General features: G+C 42.8%; 1 protein-coding gene across 7 annotated transcripts in view; it reads left to right on the top strand.

The window, feature by feature from the left end:
- LOC110521031 (serine/threonine-protein kinase MRCK beta) overlaps positions 1 to 20,663 on the top strand; it is a 133,497-nt gene that overhangs the window by 57,684 nt on the left and 55,150 nt on the right. For all 7 annotated transcript variants that reach the window (XM_036975510.1, XM_036975509.1, XM_036975512.1 and 4 more), the window contains 8 exons: positions 8,456 to 8,589; positions 9,376 to 9,618; positions 12,088 to 12,198; positions 14,677 to 14,930; positions 15,352 to 15,457; positions 15,682 to 15,806; positions 15,946 to 16,051; positions 18,738 to 18,886. In XM_036975510.1, the coding sequence (XP_036831405.1) occupies positions 8,456 to 8,589; positions 9,376 to 9,618; positions 12,088 to 12,198; positions 14,677 to 14,930; positions 15,352 to 15,457; positions 15,682 to 15,806; positions 15,946 to 16,051; positions 18,738 to 18,886 (1,228 nt within the window). The remainder of the gene's footprint in view (positions 1 to 8,455; positions 8,590 to 9,375; positions 9,619 to 12,087; positions 12,199 to 14,676; positions 14,931 to 15,351; positions 15,458 to 15,681; positions 15,807 to 15,945; positions 16,052 to 18,737; positions 18,887 to 20,663) is intronic.

Raw genomic sequence — 20,663 nt, 5'->3', positions numbered from 1 at the left:
GTTTGGGAGCCTCATGATGTTAGCAAATTTGAGTTCCTACCAGCCAAAGAGAGCAGTTGACGCTATAGACTTCCTCTCTTGTGGGTGGTTACTGTTTCTATTATTGTTAAAAACATGAGTTTGTTCAAATGTATATAATGGTGCACAAATATATTTTTTCGTTTATATTGAAGTAGGTGTTTTTTTAATTTAATTTCTTGTTTATTTTGTCATACACACATCCATCAATATTATTTGACTAAGGTTTTAAATGAACCGTGAGCTCATCGTAATGTCGTTAAATTCCCATGGTTTGAACTCTGTTATCAAGTGTACCAAATGCTTAGAATACATCGGACGCAAAAAGATTGTCTATAGATTCCAAAACAGGTACTATAAATGTGTTGCTCAGTCCTCAGCCACTAACAAAATCAAAGGGGTTTTCATATTATTTGATAGAAAACTACGTGTTCAGATTGAGGGTTCTGATAATGATGATGCAGGACATTTTGTATTTGTAACTACGGTTATAAATCACACTAAGATGTGTTTCGCCTCAATCTACTGTCCAAACTTACCTGATTCTATTGTCCTTAGTTCTATCTCTAAGACTGAGATCTTTCAGAATACCAACTTGTTGTGGGAGGAGATCTTAATCAGGTATGTAATTCTCAGATAGGTCTCGTGTTTCATCTCACTCTCAAGCTGGTCAGGCCTCTGGTGACCTCATCTCATTTGCTGCTAATATTTTAGACACCTGACGTCTAAGGAATTTGACTGTCAAAGATGCTACTTTTTTTTTCTTCAAGACATAATACATTTTCACGGATAGACTACATATTTGTGGCAACCTACAGGTGTATTCAGAAAACCAAGCTGCTCCCCGTTGTCATTTCTGACTGTGGAGCTGTCCTGGATAGTACCTTACTTGACAGCGCCAAGCAAATCAAATCAAATCAAATTTTATTTGTCACATACACATGGTTAGCAGATGTTAATGCGAGTGTAGCGAAATGCTTGTGCTTCTAGTTCCGACAATGCAGTAATAACAAGTAATCTAACTAACAATTCCAAAACTACTGTCTTGTACACAGTGTAAGGGGATAAAGAATATGTACATAAGGATATATGAATGAGTGATGGTACAGAGCAGCATAGGCAAGATACAGTAGATGGTATCGAGTACAGTATATACATATGAGATGAGTATGTAAACAAAGTGGCATAGTTAAAATGGCTAGTGATACATGTATTACATAAGAATACAGTCGATGATATAGAGTACAGTATATACGTATGCATATGAGATGAATAATGTAGGGTAAGTAACATTATATAAGGTAGCATTGTTTAAAGTGGCTAGTGATATATTTACATCATTTCCCATCAATTCCCATTATTAAAGTGGCTGGAGTTGAGTCAGTGTCAGTGTGTTGGCATTAGCCACTCAATGTTAGTGGTGGCTGTTTAACAGTCTGATGGCCTTGAGATAGAAGCTGTTTTTCAGTCTCTCGGTCCCAGCTTTGATGCACCTGTACTGACCTCGCCTTCTGGATGATAGCGGGGTGAACATGCAGTGGCTCGGGTGGTTGATGTCCTTGATGATCTTTATGGCCTTCCTGTGACATCGGGTGGTGTAGGTGTCCTGGAGGGCAGGTAGTTTGCCCCCGGTGATGCGTTGTGCAGACCTCACTACCCTCTGGAGAGCCTTACGGTTGAGGGCGGAGCAGTTGCCGTACCAGGCGGTGATACAGCCCGCCAGGATGCTCTCGATTGTGCATCTGTAGAAGTTTGTGAGTGCTTTTGGTGACAAGCCACATTTCTTCAGCCTCCTGAGGTTGAAGAGGCGCTGCTGCGCCTTCTTCACAATGCTGTCTGTGTGAGTGGACCAATTCAGTTTGTCTGTGATGTGTATGCCGAGGAACTTAAAACTTGCTACCCTCTCCACTACTGTTCCATCGATGTGGATAGGAGGGTGTTCCCTCTGCTGTTTCCTGAAGTCCACAATCATCTCCTTAGTTTTGTTGACGTTGAGTGTGAGGTTATTTAGCAGAAAGGTACCTACCAGAAGATGGAGCATTGCTGCAGAATAAGGCTTTTTTGACACAACTTTCAGCAAAGTTGACATTTTTATTGTTTAATACAGATACAGCCACATCCCCCTCAGTCACTTTGGGAGGGGACAAAATGTTTAAGGGGAAACTAGCTAGTTTCCCTCAGATATTAATATAACTCGCAGTAAAAAAAAAAAAAAAAAGTAGTAGATCTGGAAAAACAGATTGCTCTGGTTGAAAATGAGCAAAAACAAAAATGTACAGAGCAAAAGGGACAGATTTTTTACATGATTAAAAGATTGGTAGAACACTTTACTGCAATCTAAAGAAGAGTTTATAATGCAACGCGCAAGATTAACATACTATTCTAAGGGGGAGAAAGCTAGTCGTTTTTTGGATGCAAGGCTTAAGCAAAATGAGGCATTTTCTGGTATCAATACAATTTAAACACCATCTGGTAAGATGTCACATGACCTGGCAGAAATGAATAATACATTTAGGCAGTTTTATTCCCAATTATATACATTTTGAGGCAGACCCTGATCATAGTAAGATGACACACTTCTTATCATCATTAGACTTTCCCAAACTCCACAGAAAGCAATCTGGATTCCTTGATTCCCCACGTACTCTTGAAGAACTCAGGAGTGCATTAACATCTATGAAAAGAGGCAAATCACCAGGACTTGGTTTCCCTCCTGAGCTGTTTCTTGATATATGGTACTAATTCTTGGTTCTATCAATCATGCATTCAAATATGGAGAATTCCATAGAGACCAAAACACCTCACTGATTGTAGTTTGTTTATTTAATTTTTAAATGCAAAATCTCCCATAGACTGTAAAAGTTATAGGCCCTTAAGCCTTAATACAACAGAGCTCAAGCTGTTTGCAAAGGTACTTGCCATCAGATTGGAACTGCTTGTTGGAAATCTAATTAGTGATTATCAAACTGGGTTTATAAAGGGTTGTTTAGCCTCAGACAATATTAGACGTCTATTCCACATCATAAATGAGTCCAAAAAGGACCCAGTCCCTGCTGCACTTTTTAGTTTGGATGCAGAAAAAGCCTTTGATAGGCTAGAATGGAACTATTTATGGTGTGTTTTGGAGGCCTTTAGTTTTGGTAAAGGATTTATCGCCATGTTAAAAACATTGTATTCATGCGTCCCAAGTAGTTGTGCATACAGGAAACATTATATCTAAGACTTTCTGTTTACAACGTTCCACAAAACAAGGATGTCCGTTATCACCAACGCTCTTTGCACCATCGGTGGAACCCCTTGCTCAAGTGATTTAGATCAACTTATTTCACCCATCGATATTAAAGGTAGCATAAAGTCTCACTCTGCCGATCACACCTTATTGTATTTCTTAGACATCTCAATTTCCCTTTCACTGATTCTGAAAGTATTTACTATTTTCAGTTAATTCTCTGGATATCAAATAAACTGGGGAAAAATCTATACTGATGCCCCTTAATTGCCCTGCGAAATTGCTTACTATGCCTGCTACATATCCAGTGCAGTGGCATGAGGCAGACTTTATTTATTTGGGCGTATGCATACCCACCAAAATTTCTCAAGTTTCTATGTCAAACTAAAAGAGGAGATCACCTCTGATTTGCAGAGAGGGTTCTCTCATCTCATTACAAGGTAGGATTGCCATAGCAAAAATGAACGTACTCGGTCGACAACATTTTATTTTCTCTGTGCTGCCTGTACCACTTCTGCCAAAATACATTGAGGAATTGAAGTCAATGACCTCAGTTTATTTGGAATAATAAAAAGCCACACATTCGATATGATACTCTTATGCAGTTAAAGGGAATAGGAGGCTTGTCTCTTCCACGTTACAAATTATATTACTTGTCTTTACAAATAAAATCCTTGAGTATGGTCCGATGATTCTATTGCAGCTTCTTGTAGAGGCATGGAGGCACTTGTTGCACCGCATAGACTTACAGTGAAGGTTCTTCCGGTATCAAGGTCAAAACAGCATTCATAAAATTTGGTTCAATTATTTCCAACTCATTACATGTATGGTACTACGCTGATGAACATATAGGCAACGCTAAGACGTTCTGTGAACCGTTTCCTATATGACAACCTGCTGACAAACAATAAGCCTTTTGTGTACCCATTGTGGACAGATAAGAGTGTGCATACGTTGTGAGGCATGCATAATGATAAGGGACTGATACCTTTCCAGGACCTCAAACAAATGTATTCACTTCCAGGCTTTTCATTGTTCCTTTACTTACAGTTAAGATCTTTGTTAAAAGCTTATGGTTTACCATGAGATGCCCCGTTAACATCCCACATAATGCTTACATGGATAGACCCTTCATTAACATCTAAAATGGTCTCTGATACTTATGATTGGCTGCTGTCTTAACATCCCACATAATGCTTACATGGATAGACCCTTCATTAACATCTAAAATGGTCTCTGATACTTATGATTGGCTGCTGTCTGTTAACATCCCACATAATGCTTACATGGATAGACCCTTCATTAACATCTAAAATGGTCTCTGATACATATGATTGGCTGCTGTCTGTTAAATGCTTTACATTGGGTGTCACAGTATGGAACCGTGAAATGCAGGGACTGGGACACAACCTGAACTGAGATATCATTTGGGAGAATGTATTTGTTTCCTCTAAAAAGCCAGCACACCAGCTTATACATAGAAGTTATGAAACCCCATTTAGACGTTTTAAGATTAAGCTGATTCCTACTCCAATATGTGATAGATGACATATGAATGCTTTTGGAACACCACTAATGCACATGTTTTGGGAATGTCCTGTGGGGTCCTAGTTCTGGTCGCATGTTTTGGGAATGTCCTGTGGGGTCCCAGTTCTGGTCACATGTTATGGGAATGTCCTGTGGGGTCCCAGTTCTGGTCACATGTTTTGGGAATGTCCCGTGGGGTCCCAGTTCTGGTCACATGTTTTGGGAATGTCCCGTGGGGTCCCAGTTCTGGTCACATGTTTTGGGAATGTCCCGTGGGGTCCCAGTTCTGGTCACATGTTTTGGGAATGTCCCGTGGGGTCCCAGTTCTGGTCACATGTTTTGGGAATGTCCCAGTTCTGGTCACATGTTTTGGGAATGTCCCGTGGGGTCCCAGTTCTGGTCACATGTTTTGGGAATGTCCCGTGGGGTCCCAGTTCTGGTCACATGTTTTGGGAATGTCCCGTGGGGTCCCAGTTCTGGTCACATGTTTTGGGAATGTCCCGTGGGGTCCCAGTTCTGGTCACATATTTCAGATTTCCTTACAAAATGATGGGTTTCCCTGTGAACAAAGATGCACCTTTATTTTTATTGAATGATGACTCTTCACTTGTTCTGCAAATGGTTCAGAACAGAATCATTTATGCGGGGTTAACAGCAGCAAAAAGGTTATCCTTAGTGCTTGGATTACCCCTACAATCCTCTCGTCTCAAACATGAGTACCATATTTTCAAGATATTGTACGTGTAGAGCGATCAGTGGCCGTTATAACAAAGCTCAGGCAAATCCAGTTGATGCAAGGGATCTATTATGCTAAACTCTGTCAGATGTCAACAACTCTTGACCAAGCAATGGACCTACATGGTAGGGGAGTGTGGGGACGACATTTTATTTTCTGACAATAATAAAGAGTATTTTTTTTATTGTAAACTCAACTTCCTTTCTGTATATGTCATATTGTGCACTCAAATAATTGACTTCTGACAGTATATAAGTATTTTTATTGTAAAAATAAAACAAATATAATATATGCGCGCGCACACACACACACACACACACACACACACACACACACACACACACACACACACACACACACAGTTAAAGTCTGAAGTTTATATACACTTTAGCCAATTACATTTAAACTCAGTTTTTCACAATTCCTGACATTTAATCCTAGAAACAATTCCCTGTCTTAGGTCAGTTAGGATCACCACTTTATTTTAAGAATGTGAAATGTCAGAATAATAGTGGAGAGAATGATTTATTTCAGCTTTTATTTCTTTCATCACATTCCCAGTGGGTCAGAACTTTACATTCACTCAATTAGTATTTGGTAGCATTGCCTTAAACAATTTAGACTTGGGTCAAATGTTTCGGGTAGCTTTCCACAACCTTCCCACAATAAGTTGGGTGAATTTTGGCCCATTCCTCTTGACAGAGCTGGTGTAACGGAGTCAGGTTTTTGGCCTCCTTCCTCGCACACGCCTTTTCAGTTCTGCCCACAAATTTTCTATGAGATTGAGGTCAGGGCTTTGTGATGGCCACTCCAATACCTTGACTTTGTTGTTCTTAAGCCGTTTTGCTACAACTTTGGAAGTACGCTTTTGGTCATTGTCCAGTTGGAAGACCCATTGCGACCAATCTTCAACTTCCTGACTGATGTCTTGAGATGTTGCTTCAATATATCCACATAATTGTCCTCCCTCATGATGGCATCTATTTTGTGAAGCGCACCAGTCCCTCCTGCAGCAAAGCACCCCCACAACACGATGCTGCCACCCCCTGCTTCACGTTTGGGATGGTGTTTTTCGGCTTGCAGGCCTCCCCCTTTATCCTCCTAACATAACGATGGTCATTATGGCCAAACAGTTCTATTTTTGTTTCATCAGACCAGAGGACATTTCTCCAAAAAGTACAATATTTTTTGTCCCAATATGCAGTTGCAAACCGTCGTGTGGCCTTATGATGGTGGTTTTGGAGCAGTGGCATCTTCCTTGCTGAGTGTCCTTTCAGGTTATGTCAATATAGGACTTGTTTTACTGTGGATATACAGTGGGGCAAAAAAAGTATTTAGTCAGCCACCAATTGTGCAAGTTCTCCCACTTAAAAAGATGAGAGGCCTGTAATTTTCATCATGGGTACACTTCAACTATGACAGAAAAAATGAGGGAAAAAAATCCAGAAAATCACATTGTAGGATTTTAAATGAATTTATTTGCAAATGATGGTCAATAACAAAAGTTTATCTCAATACTTTGTTTGCGTGTTTAGTTCACAAATCCAAATTAACGAGGCTCAGGCACTTAGTCCAGACAAAAAGTCAAAAGTTATATTACAGTTAGTAGAAACATGTCAAACGAAGTATAGAATCAATCTTTAGGATGTTTTTAACAATGTTTCAACCGGACAATTCCTTTGTCTTTAGAAATGAAAAGGAACGCAGCTTACTCTCACGGCCGCACGCATGACTTAGCTCATGGCATTCTGCCAGACCTCTTTAGTCAAACAGCTCTCATTCGCTCCCCCTTCAAAGTAGAAGCCTGAAACAAAGTTCTAAAGACTGTTGACATCTAGTGGAATCCTTAGGAAGTGCAATCGGACCACATTTTACACTGTATATTGGGTAGGCAAAGATTTTTTTCTCAGGTTTTTGCCTGCCATATGAGTTCTGTTATACTCACAGTTTTAAAAACTTCAGATTGTTTTCTATCCAAATCTACTAATAATATTGCATATCTTAGCTTCTGGGCCTGATTAGCAGGCAGTTTACTCTGGGCACCTTATTCATCCAAGCTACTCAATACTGCCCATAAGAAGTTAACAAGACATTTGTGAAGTGGTTGAAAAATGAGTTTTAATGACTCCTAAATGTATGTAAACTTCCTTCTTCAACTGTATGTGTGGGGGTGCTTTTCTGTTGACACAGTCCGTGATTTATTTAGAATTGAAGGCACACTTAACCAGCATGACTACCACAGTATTCTGCAGCGAAATGCCATCCCATCTGGTTTGCCCTTAGTGCGACTATCATTTGGACAATGACCCAAAACGCATCTCCAGGCTGTATAAAGGCTATTTGACCAAGAAGGAGAGTGATGGAGTGCTGCATCAGATGACCTGGCCTCCACGATCACCCGACCTCAACCCAATTGAGATTGGTTTGGGATGAGTTGGACCGTAGGATGAAGGAAAAGCAACCATCAAGTGCTAAGCATATGTGGGAACTCTTTCAAGACGGTTGGAAAAGCATTCCTCATGAAGCTGGTCGAGAGAATGCCGAGAATGCCAAGAGTGTCAAAGGGTGGCTACTTTGAAGAATCTCAAATATATGTATTTGTTATTTCATAGTTTTGATGTCTTCACTATTTTTCTACAAAGTAGAAAATAGTAAAAATAAAGAAAAACCTTTGAGTAGGTGTTGTCCAAACCTTTAACTGGTACTGTGTATAAGGCACATCTATGGTTCTTCATCTGTAGGGCTCAGTTTCTTGTCACCTTTTGCATAAACAAAGTAGTATGTTTTATTAATTACGTTTTTTTACAAAATAAATCAAAGATTTCTTCCTGAAACCCAATCTGAAGCCCCTGTCCAGTAAAATTGTGACCTTTTGGGAAACATTGACCCTAACCTATCACCATCCCGCTAACCAGGAAGTTCCTCCCCCTTTTGCCATCTTTCAGACTCTGATAAGCTGGAGCACCAGCTGGAGGAGGTGGTGACGCTGCGCCAGGACTTCGAGAGCTCCTCCTCCAAGCTGAAGACACTGGACAAGCAGGTCAAAGCCCTTAGACTAGAGAAGGAGGAAATCCACAAGGTAACATCACTCTTCTCTCGCCCCACCCCCCCCCCCCCCCCCCCCCTGACCTTCAAACCCACCCCCCTACCCCAGGCTCATTTTTATTAGTGCACACCATGCGTTTGTTATTGGACAAGTTCAGGCAGCCATAGAAACCCACCATTTTCACATTTTGGTGTGGAGCTGGAGATGATGAATTTGTTCGGTGCTAATTATCTATGTACGTTTTTAGTGTCAGTCGAGCTTATAATTGGTAGTTCACTGATTACTTTTTATTTCTCTCCTGATTCTCTTTCATCCTCCTTTCTCTCATGCTTTTGCTCCCTCTCCTCATTTCATCTACTCACCTTTCATTCTGTCTGGCTCTGTCTGTTTCTCTCTCACCATCTCTCCTGCCTCCTCTGCTCTCTCTCTTTTCTTTTGCTGCCCTCTCACTCCCTCCCACCCTTCCTCCTCTGCTCTCTTTTCTTTTGCTGCCCTCACTCCCTCCTACCCTTCCTCCTCTGCTCTCTTTTCTTTTGCTGCCCTCACTCCCTCCTACCCTTCCTCCTCTGCTCTCTTTTCTTTTGCTGCCCTCTCACTCCTCACACCCTTCCTCCTCTGCACTCTCCTGACTCTGTTCTTTCTCTCCATTTCCCTCACCTACCCACCCACCCTTTCACTCAACCTTTCTCTCCCTTCCATCTCTTCCCCATCTACAACCTACCTCCCCCAAATCTCACCCTCCTTCTTTCTTTCTCACTCTCTTCCTCCCTTATCTACTCTCTCCACCTCTCTCTCACCCCCATGCTTCTCCACCAACAGCAACTGGTGGAGTCCCTGGAGCGCCTCAAGTCCCAGACCAAGGAGCTGAAGGAGGCCCATAGCCAGCGGAAACTGGCCCTTCAGGAGTTCTCTGAGCTGAGTGAACGCATGGCCGAGCTGCGTTCCACCAAGCAGCGCCTCTCGTGCCAGCTCCGCGACAAGGAGGAGGAGATGGATGCTGCTGTGCAGAAGGTGGACGCAATGCGCCAGGACATCCGCAAGACTGAGAAGGCTCGCAAGGAGGTGAGACGTAAAAGTGACTAGCGCGCTGCTCACTAATGCTAACACTTAAAGTGCTAGCATTTAGCTTGCTAAGTAACAATTTGCTTGGTTTTGCTTTATAACACTTAGCTCGCTAACAGTTAGCTTGCTAACCTTTACCTTGCTAGTACTTAGATTGCTAAGTCTTAGCTTGCTAACGTTTATCTTGTTCACTTGCTAAGTCTTTGCTTGCTAGTATTAATAATGGTGGATAATTTGAGTTCACTCAGGCCATTTACTGTTGGAAAAATTGTCAAGGTTCCTGTCTTTGTAAGTGGTCGTTTTCTCTCGTGAGTATACTTTCCCGTGTGAGCTGGCATGCTCACGCGAGAGAGGGAACACCTGCTTCTGGTCAACTTATTGTCCCCACCACGCTCGCCCCACCCACCCCATCCTGACCAGAAACAATTTGCCAGTGAGATGTCTCCTTTCTCTATAGTCTCTGGGACACCACCTCTGCAGGTCGGGGGCAATAAGCAAACCAGAGTGGCCCTGCCCCGACCTGAAAACATTTAGGAGGTGGAGGTTTCGCTTTCTCTACCATCTCTGGTAACATTTGGCTTGCTAAGTCTTAGCTTACTAACATTAAGTTCACTAACACTTAGAGTTAGCATGCCAGAGGTGGAATGGCAATGTGTTAGCAACATTAAGCAAATTAGCAATGTTTAGCTTTCTGTGATGAGGGCATAATTGAGTGTATTGGTTGTGGTTGATATGTGTATTATTAACTGTGTGTGTGTGCTTATGTGACTGTGTCTATACAAGAATACCAGACTCTAAACCTCAACACACAACCTGTTTTAGTGCTATGGCTCCTCCTGCCGTTCAGAAAGCACAAACCAACTTCTCTCCCCTTGTCACGCCCTGACCATAGAGATGTTTATTCTCTATGTTGGTTAGGTCGGGTGTGATTAAGGGTGGGTTATCTAGGTGAATTATAGATCTATGTTGGCCTGGTATGGTTCCCAATCAGAGGCAGCTGTTTATCGTTGTCTCTGATTGGGGATCATATTTAGGTAGCCATTACCCCATTGTGCTTTGTGGGATCTTGTCTATGTATAGTTGCCTGCGAGCACTTCCTGAGCTTCACGTTTCGTTTAGCGTTTTTTTTGTTTTCTTTGAGTTTCACTTCCTAATAAAGAGGATGGAACCATACCACGCTGCATCTTGGTCCACTCTTTATAACGATCGTGACACCTCTCCAGCTGTATCTTTTTATCATCAGCTTTTTATCTATTTGTTTATTTCTCCATCTGAATGTCAGAATCCCCTTAATTAACCTCTCTGGGATATGTGGGACGCTAGCGTCTCACCTGGCCAAAAGCCAGGGAGAATGTAGAGCTCCAAATTCAAATAAATTACTATAAAAATAAAACTTTCATTAAATCACCCATGCAACATAGCAAATTAAAGCTACACTTGTTGTGAATCCAGCCAACATGTCAGATTTCAAAAAGGCTTTTTAGAAAAAGCATACGATGCTATTATCTGAGGATACCACCTCCGTAAACAGAGAGAAAAGCATATTTCAACCCTGCAGGTGCGACACAGAACGCAGAAATAAAAATATAAAACATGCCTTACCTTTGATGAGCTTCTTCTGTTGGCACTCCAATATGTCCCATAAACATCACAAATGGTCCTTTTGTTCGATTAATTCCGTCGATATATATCCAAAATGTCCATTTATTTGGCGCGTTTGATCCAGAAAAACACACTGGTTCCAACTTGCGCAACATAACTACAAAATATCTCAAAAGTTACCTGTGAACTTTACTCTATGCAAACTGAACGACGGAGTTCTGTTTGCGTCTCTCTCTACACAGTTCTACGTACCTAAGTGTGGCTGAATTTTTGGAACGGACCGTATAAGATACACCATATCTCAGTTTGCATAGAGTTTGTCGAGCCCTTTTAGGGGTTAGGAAACATAATACACACACTGCCAAAACAACCCAGGGTTGTATCTCAGTAGTCCTAAAATAGCGTCCTCCACTGACATTGAAGAACTAGGCAGGTTAAAGCAAATTCCTAGAAGGCTTCCTCCATATTGCTTTGGCCTTGCCTGTGTTTTTAGATTAGTGCAGATGGAGAGTTTAGACTATTGGCATGCACCCTCAGGCCTTCCCCGAGATGTGCGCTAACAGAGTCCACATGGGTTTTGTGACCCCAGCTGAAGTTAATGGGGCCAGGGAGGGTGATAGACCAATGTCTCATCTCCTCACCATCTCCCAAATACTGTTCATTCATATTCACAGTACTGGTATGCATAATGCATATTAATGCATATATATGCATACACATATTTACTCAATACATGCCCATGAATGTTTGGTGTGGTTCAGAATGATAATGTGGTATATGTGTGCATAAATATTTCCTGGTGGAAGGATATAAAACTCAGTATGTTGACGTTAACCTCTGCTTTGTCTCAATGTGTTTGTGTGTTAGCTGGAGGCCCAGTTGGAGGATGCCAAGGCGGAGGCATCTAAGCAGCGTAAGCTGCGCGAGCACAGCGAGGTCTACTCCAAACAGCTGGAGATGGAACTGGAGATCCTCAAGGTCAGAGTTCACACTCTCTCCTTTTCACTGATGTTCCTGTGCCCTTTCACATTCTCTCCCCTCTCCCTCCTCTACCTGTCTCAACTCTCCTCTCCCTACTAGTACCTCTCCTTCTCCCCACCTACCTCTTTCTCCTTTCCCTGCTGTGCTTCCCTTTTCCACCCTTTTCCCTATCCTCGTACTCTCTCCCCTATCCCCCTGCTCTCCCTTTCATTCTCTTTCCCCTCCCCCACTTCCTCGCTCTCTCCACTATCCTCGTACTCTCTCCTCTATCCCCCTGCTCTATCTTTTTCCTTCTCCCCTCCCTTCCCCCCAGCTAGCTGAGGGGTCTTCCCTCTAGCATGGCTATATATAGTTGTGTATGTGTTTGTTGTTGTTGGCAATGGGTCTAGACTAACAGCTGGCCCCCATAGAGCATTATGGAGGCTTGACTGGGTTGCATTAGAGCAAGGTTTATGGCCTGGCATGCGAAACTACTTTACTGTATATACTTCTTATCTAAACCAGGGCTGGATTGGGAGGTCCCTTGGCTTCCAGGAAGCAAGGCAATAATGATGAGAGAGAAAATGAGAAGCATTTCAGACATTCTTGTCTGTCGTTTTTGTGACGTTGCTAGCCTGTCACTTTGTCCACCCCATTTTCAGATTTTTTCCTTTTCAACAGGGGTTCAAACTGTAGAACCCAGTTCCTACATTTGAATATAAAAATGGATTTTATCCAACAAAACAATGCTACATTTTTATCTCTGGGACCCTCAGGATGACAAATCAGAGCAAGATTACTGAATGTAAGTACATTATTTACCCTCAGAGATGAATGTATCACACCAGTTGCCGTGATAAAAGTGTTGTTGTACACTCTCCTCAAACAATAGCATGGTAGTTTTTTATTGTGAAAGCTACTGTAAATTGAACAAAGCAGTTAGATTAACAAGAATTTAAGCTTTCTGCCCATGTCCTGGAAAGTTTGTTACTTACATCATTCTAGTCACAATAGCACACGTATGCAACAACCGTCCCAGGATAGGGACACCGATCCCGTAGATCCTTAACCTCTCTGGGATATGTGGGACGGTAGCGTCCCTCCCCACCAACAGCCAGTGAAAGTGCAGGGCGCCAAATTCAAAACAACAAAAATCTCATAATTACAATTCCTCAAGCATACAAGTATTTTACACCATTTTAAAGATAAAATTCTCGTTAATCCAGCCACAGTGTCTGATTTCAAAAAGGCTTTACAAACAATTATATTATAAACAATTATATTAGGTCACCACCAACTCACAGAAAAACAGCCATTTTTCCAGCCAAAGAGCGGAGTCACAAAAAGCAGAAATAGAGATAAAATTAATCACTAACCTTTGATGAGCTTCATCAGATGACACTCATAGGACTTCATGTTACACAATGCATGTATGTTTTGTTCAATAAAGTGCATACTTTTACCAAAAAAATGTAATTTTACATTGGCGCGTTACGTTCAGTAGTTCTAAAACATGCAGTGATTTTGCAGAGAGCCACATCTATTTACAGAAATACTCATTATAAATGTTGATGAAAAATACAAGTGTTATACATGGAATTAGAGATATACTTCTCCTTAATGCAACCGCTGTGTCAGATTTCAAAAAAACTTTACGGAAAAAGCAAACCATGCAAAATCTGAGTACAGCGTTCAGACAACAAAGCAGCCAAAAAGATATCCGCCATATTGGGTAGTCAACATTAGTCATAAATAGCATTATAAATATTCACTTACCTTTGATGATCTTCATCAGAATGCACTCCCAGGAATCGCAGTTCCCAATAAATGTTTGTTTTGTTCGATAATGTCCATTTATGTCCAAATAGCTTCTTTTGTTAGGGCGTTAGGTAAACAAATCCAAAAGCGCGTTCAGGTCCAGCCGAACTAAATCTTCAATAATGTTCCAACCGGAGAATTCCTATGTCTGTAGAAAAGCAATGGAACGAGAGCTAACTCTCTCGTGACCGCGCCTCAGAGCATGTGGCACTCTGCCAGACACCTGACTCATTCCTCTCTCATTCGGTCCTACTTCACAGTAGAAGCCTCAAACAAAGTTCTAAAGACTGTTGACATCTAGTGGAAGCCTTAGGGAGTGCAACATAACCAATATCCCAATGTATCTACAATAAGGGCTGAGTTAAAAACTACCTCAGATTTCTCACTTCCTGGTTGGATTTTTCTCAGGGTTTTGCCTGCCATATGAGTTCTGTTATACTCAGACATCATTCTAACAGTTTTAAAAACTTCAGTGTTTTCTATCCAATACTACTAATAATATGCATATATTAGCATCTGGGACAGAGTAGCAGGCAGTTTACTCTGGGCACCTTATTCATCCAAGCTACTCAAACCTGCCCCCCTGTCACCAAGAAGTTAAGAGGATTTATAAACTTTCTCTCATTCATGTTGTAAATTATTTGTTTATTTGCCATTTCTCTCGCTTCCTCCCCCCAGGTGAAGCAGCTGGGCAGCGCGCGCGGCAGCGGAAGCAGCAGCCCAGGGCTGCTTCAGGAGCTGTCCAAGGTAAAGTCGGAGCTGGACAAGAAGGTGCTGTCCTACGAGGAGGAGCTAGTGCGCCGCGAGGCCTCCCACACCAGCGAGCTCAAGGGCCTCCGGAAGGAGCTCCACGACTCAGAGGGCCAGCAGCTCTCCCTTAACAAGGAGCTGCTCGTACTCAAGGACAAGCTGGAGAAAGCCAAGAAAGAGAGGTGGGTTTAGGATAGGCTTTTCCAAGAGCAAGAGGTGGGTTAGGATAGTAGAGGTTTAACTAGGACATAATAGCATAGGCTTTGTCGAGAGTGCGAGGTGGGCTAGGCTAGCATCCACTATAATTATTTATACCCATTGATTCTTGGAGAATATAACTTATGAGCTCAGTTCAACTGTCGTCCCCCATCAGAACCCCAAATATAAACTTGTTTTACTCCAACCTTTGTAAGCAACCTAATTATAAACGAGCACTACAGCTTCAAAACAAGCCTTTCATTTCGAGCTCATATGAACCGTCGATGAATGTAAGAGGGGCTACATTTCTCCTGCCCCGTCCCCAAGCTGTTTAACCAAGGGTGACCGACCGTTTGACCTGCAGACTTGAGTACTTGAGATCTCATTCTGTGCGTGTGTGTGCAGGCAAACCGAGATGGACGAGGCAGTGGGCGCTCTGAAGGACAAGTACGAGCGTGAGCGCAGCATGCTGACCGAGGACAACAGCAAGTTGACCGCGGAGACCGACAGGGTAAGGATCACACATACGTACAGAGGTACACGCTGTGGGAAAGACAGGTGTTGTGAATGGACACTTAACCTGACACTCTCTCTCGCTCCCGCTCTCTTCTTCCCCTACTCTCTACCTCTTTCCTGTCACTCTCTTTCTCTCTCCCCCCCTCCACCTCCCCTACTATATCCCGGTCCCCCGTACCCCCCTCCATCTCCTGCTATCTCCCGCTTTTTCTCTCTCAGCTGTGTACGTTTGTGGACAAGCTGACCGCTCAGAACCGTCAGCTGGAGGACGAGCTGCAGGACCTGGCCTCTAAGAAGGAGAGCGTGGCTCACTGGGAGGCCCAGATTGCCGAGATCATCCAGTGGTGAGGGGAAAGGCAGCTATACGGGGCCGTGAACTGGGCAAATGTTCCTTTTCTGTTTTTAAAATGTTTAAACCCTGTGTACGGCCTGTATAGATTCTTCAGAAACCTTTCCTAAGCTGATGTCTGTCTGACCCCGTAGGGTGAGCGATGAGAAGGACGCCCGCGGCTACCTGCAGGCCTTGGCCTCCAAGATGACCGAGGAGCTCGAGTCACTCCGCTGCTCCAGCCTGGGCTCCAGGCCCCTGGTAAGATGGGTACCAGAGAGAAACCCACGCACACACCCCATCCCATCCGGGGTGTTTGTATCCAGGGATTCTGTCATTGTTAAATTAGCCCCCCCCTGGTCTGAGCGCAGGCGTCTCTAGGGACTATCACCACATCAGACGGTTCCTTTCCCTTGTTGTCGTGATTCTAAAGTTCCCCTACTGAACACATTTATCCTTTCATAACAACTTGTTTTACACACGCTCTATTGACACTACAGCCGGATGTTAATTGAAGCAGGTCAGGTGCCTGACTGGAGGGTACAGCAGCTGTTTCTGAGCACCACAAGCTGTGTAGTGTGTAGGCTACACCCTGTCTACTCATTTTACCTTGTCATTACTGCTGTGCTGTGGTATAAACCTACAATTTTTCCGATGCCCCAGTGGTGCTTCCCAGTGTAAGTTTGCCGGAATGACTCATAGGCGCGTGAGGGTACAAGTACACCCCCTGGACAGAACGGTAATCTGTCGCAGGGCCTTCCTTACCCCCAATCTATTTCCTTAATGCTGAGTGCCAAGTACAGACAAATCCTATTTTTATAGTTTGGTATCAACCTTCCAATCTCAGGGCGAACACGCTAACACAAGGCCACACTGAGGCCACACTGAGTTAGTGCACGACTTTTGACCAGAGCCCTATGTATGGAATACGGTGCAGGTTTGACTTGCTGTAGGCTCATAGGGCCCATGTTAAACGTACAGAGCTATGAATGGAATACGGTGCTTATGGAGTAAGTTTGACTTGCTGTAGGCCCATAGTTCTGTACTTTTAACAGGAGCCCTATGGGCCTACAGCAAGTCAAACCTACTCCATAAGCACCGTATTCCATACATAGTTCTGTACTTTTAACAGGAGCCCTATGTATGGAATACAGTGCTTATGGAGTAGGTTTGACTTGCTGTAGGCTCATAGGGCTCCTGTTAAAAGTACAGAGCTATGAATGGAATACGGTGCTTATGGAGTAAGTTTGACTTGCTGTAGGCCCATAGTTCTGTACTTTTAACAGGAGCACTATGGGCCTACAGCAAGTCAAACCTACTCTATAAGCACCGTATTCCATACATAGTTCTGTACTTTTAACAGGAGCCCTATGTATGGAATACGGTGCCTATGGAGTAAGTTTGACTTGCTGTAGGCCCATAGTTCTGTACTTTTAACAGGAGCCCTATGGGCCTACATTGAAATTAAGAATGTGTTCTTAACTGACTTGCCTAGTTAAATAATAAATAAATGCTGTTTAATCAGATATGATATGCCACACCTGTCAGGTGGATGGATTATCTTGGCAAAGGAGAAATGCTCACTAGCAGGGATATAAACACATTTGTACTCAATTTGAGAGAAATACGCTTTTTGTGCTTATGAAAGATTTCTGGGATCTTTTATTTCAGCTCATTAAACATGGGACCAACACTTTAGGTGTTGCGTTTATATTTTTGTTCAGTGCAATTAAAAATGGAAAGCAATAAGTATTCAACCCCTTTTGTTATGGCAAGTCTAAATAAGTTGCATGGACTCACTCTGTGTGCAATCATTTTGTTAAACATGATTTTTTTTATGACACCTCATCTTTGTACTCCACACATACAATTAGATGTACGGTTTCGCAGTCGAGCAGTGAATTTCAAACACAGATTCAACCTCAAAGACCAGGGAGGTTTTCCAATGCCTTGCAAAGGGCACCTATTGGTAGAAGGCACTGTATTTGACATGGCTTTCAGTCACAGTGAACAAAATGTAAGCAATTACTTTTCATATTTCATATATTTCAAGCTACTTTGAGTAGAAAGGGCTCCACATTTGTGCTGTGCAAAATGTACACACAATTTAATGTCCTGGACTGTGCTCCATATGGACGTTTGTACCGTGTATGTATGTATGTCAGTGGTTCACATACACTATATAGCACTGTATCAATCCTGAATGTGATATTGATATGAGCATCCATTCCAGACATATTGCTCTCTCTCGCTCTCTCTCGCTCTCTCGCTCTCGCTCTTTCTCTTGCTCTTTCTCTAACCTCCCCCCATATGATGCGTCATCATTTCCTGGCTCGTTAGGCCATCCGCCAGCATCCACGGAATGTCATCCTGAAAAGTCAATTTGTCATCGGCAGCTGAATGGCGCTCCCTCCTTCGCTCAATTTAACACGTCCATCGCATTGTGTTTGTGAGAGAGGGTAGGGTGGAATTGATGAAATCTCATAGGATTTTTTGCACCTGCTGAATTGTATTTTAGTTGGGCTGATATGGTTGTGAGGTTTTATTGTTGAACAGGTGTTTTCATTGAGGCCATGTTCAGTTATCTTTTTTTCTAGAATGATGGATTCTTATGTCTTACACACTATTGAATTACATGTGGACCAGTACGTCACAGCTTGATTCCCATGGAGAGAATGTGAATACAGGAGCAGATTCAGCACGTAGAGGAAGTCACCTTATTGGCCAGTTGCAGAGTCACTCATCTCTGACAGGAATCATTTAAGTGACTTAGTTAGCCCATTTTGGCCCACCAGAGAATCCAAACCACATTCCTGGTGTTGTCAGCGCCGTACTCTTAACTGCACCCCATACTCAGAGCGAGTTGAATTGACCACTGACTAATGTAATCACATGAAACCTTGCTCCCCACCCTGAATACAATATAATAATCCTGCCTCGTCCCCAGGACCCCCTGTGGAAGGTGCGCCGCAGCCAGAAGCTGGACATGTCGGCCCGTCTGGAGCTGCAGTCGGCCCTGGACGCTGAGATTCGGGCCAAGCAGCTCGTCCAGGAGGAGCTCCACAAGTTGAAGGCCGCCAACATCTCCTTTGAAAGGTCAGCCCCGCCCAGGCGACCCCCAAGCGTAAAGAAGAGAATGTGCTCTAAACTCTAAATCCTCTTATGTAATGGCATAGGTTTTGCCTTGCACCTTCCTCAGTGCGCGTGGTGTGACGCACCAGAATTGCAAGGAAGGCGCTGCCATGCGATGTTGCAGCTTTGTTTTGTTACAATATTAGTTTTATTTTTCAGATACACAATATAAAGCATTCTATTTGGAATATGTGACCGGCTAGCTCAATTCAGTATTATGGAGCAAAATTTGAAATGGTGTTTTTTACATTGGATAAAGTATAGACTCAGAGCTATAAAATGGTATATCATACACTGCATTTCAGGAACAATGGGAAAGTAATTTTGCTTTGAAAGTTGATAAACTTGTAACCTCACTTTTGAGAAAACTTCCTTTTAACGTTTTGGTACACCTACTGGAGAGCTCTTTGTCTACACCCATTGAGCATCGTTCACACCTCTAAAGACTTAGCCCCACCCATCCCTTTAAGGATTCACATGTGAGTCCATGTACTAAACAACCAAAGATTTCAAGGCTAAAGGCTGGTTTATACTACGGGTGTGTTTGTAAATTTACAATCTGGAGTGCCAGAGTGTGCTCAAAGTGCTGAATTCAGAGCATTGTCAGATTGTCCGTTTGTAAATTCAGAGCATTTCGCTCTGTGTTCAGTGTGCGTACTGGATGTTCTGGCCGGAGTAGGGTTGATCCGAGCATTCTGACCTAACAGCAGCAGTCAAGTACCCATGCTAACTGGCTAACGTTGGCTAGCTTGCTAGCTACTTCGACACATATGAGAGAACAGCTTATTCTGACCATTTTACTCACCCTAGCAGAGCTGGTTAGGCTGTTTTTATGTTGTTCAGAGCATTGGTGACTGTAACTGTGCTGCTGGCAACAATTTAATTACGTTTTTTTACCAACAATAACTGACACCCGCCGTATTCAACGGGTGTTGAGCGTTCGGAAATGTCAGTTATTCTGTGCTCCGGCACACTCAGACAACAGTGCTCTGAAATCGCAGTTGATAGCCAGAGTGAATTTATCAGCTATGTCTATTGACAGTTGTCACAGTGACATCATGAACATTCTATTAAAATGGTTACTTGCATAGTAGAGGTCTTTTGTTTAGATGTGTAGCTAGTGGCGCATCGGTCTAAGGCACTGCATCTCAGGGCTAGAGGCATCACTATAGACCCTGGTTAGATTCCGGGCTGTATCATAACAGGCCGTGATTGGGAGTCCCATAGGGCGCCGCACAATTGGCCCTGCGTCGTTAGGGTTTGGTCGGTGTAGGCCGTCATTGTAAACAATTTTTTCTTAACTGACTTGCCTAGTTAAATAAAATAATAAATAGCATAACAATGAACCATAATCCCAACTCATAACGTTACTACCGTGCATGAATTTGCAGGTATCTAACCAACCAGATTCAATGTTAGCTAGCTACATTAGGCTATAACTAGCAATGCAATTGGCTTGGAGATACGAATAATATAACTACACACAGATCCTACACGTAACGTAATCGTAATCGTTAGCTAGCGAGCCAGCCAGCTAACTTTAACTAGCTGAAAGTACACTTTAACTTGAAATGAAAACGACTTTCTGACAAAATTAGAAACGTGTAATATCTGAAAATTGAGCTAGCTAGACTAACTTACCCGCTTACATGCATGGACCATGGTTGCCCTTAGTTTGAAGGTATAATCCGGAGACAGGTTTTTATACAACAGCCTTCTGTGTGTTCTCTTTTCAACTCCG

This window comes from Oncorhynchus mykiss, chromosome 4 (assembly GCF_013265735.2).
Source record: "Oncorhynchus mykiss isolate Arlee chromosome 4, USDA_OmykA_1.1, whole genome shotgun sequence".
NCBI classification, from domain to species: Eukaryota; Metazoa; Chordata; class Actinopteri; order Salmoniformes; family Salmonidae; genus Oncorhynchus; species Oncorhynchus mykiss.
This window is presented reverse-complemented; position numbering and strand designations above follow the sequence as displayed.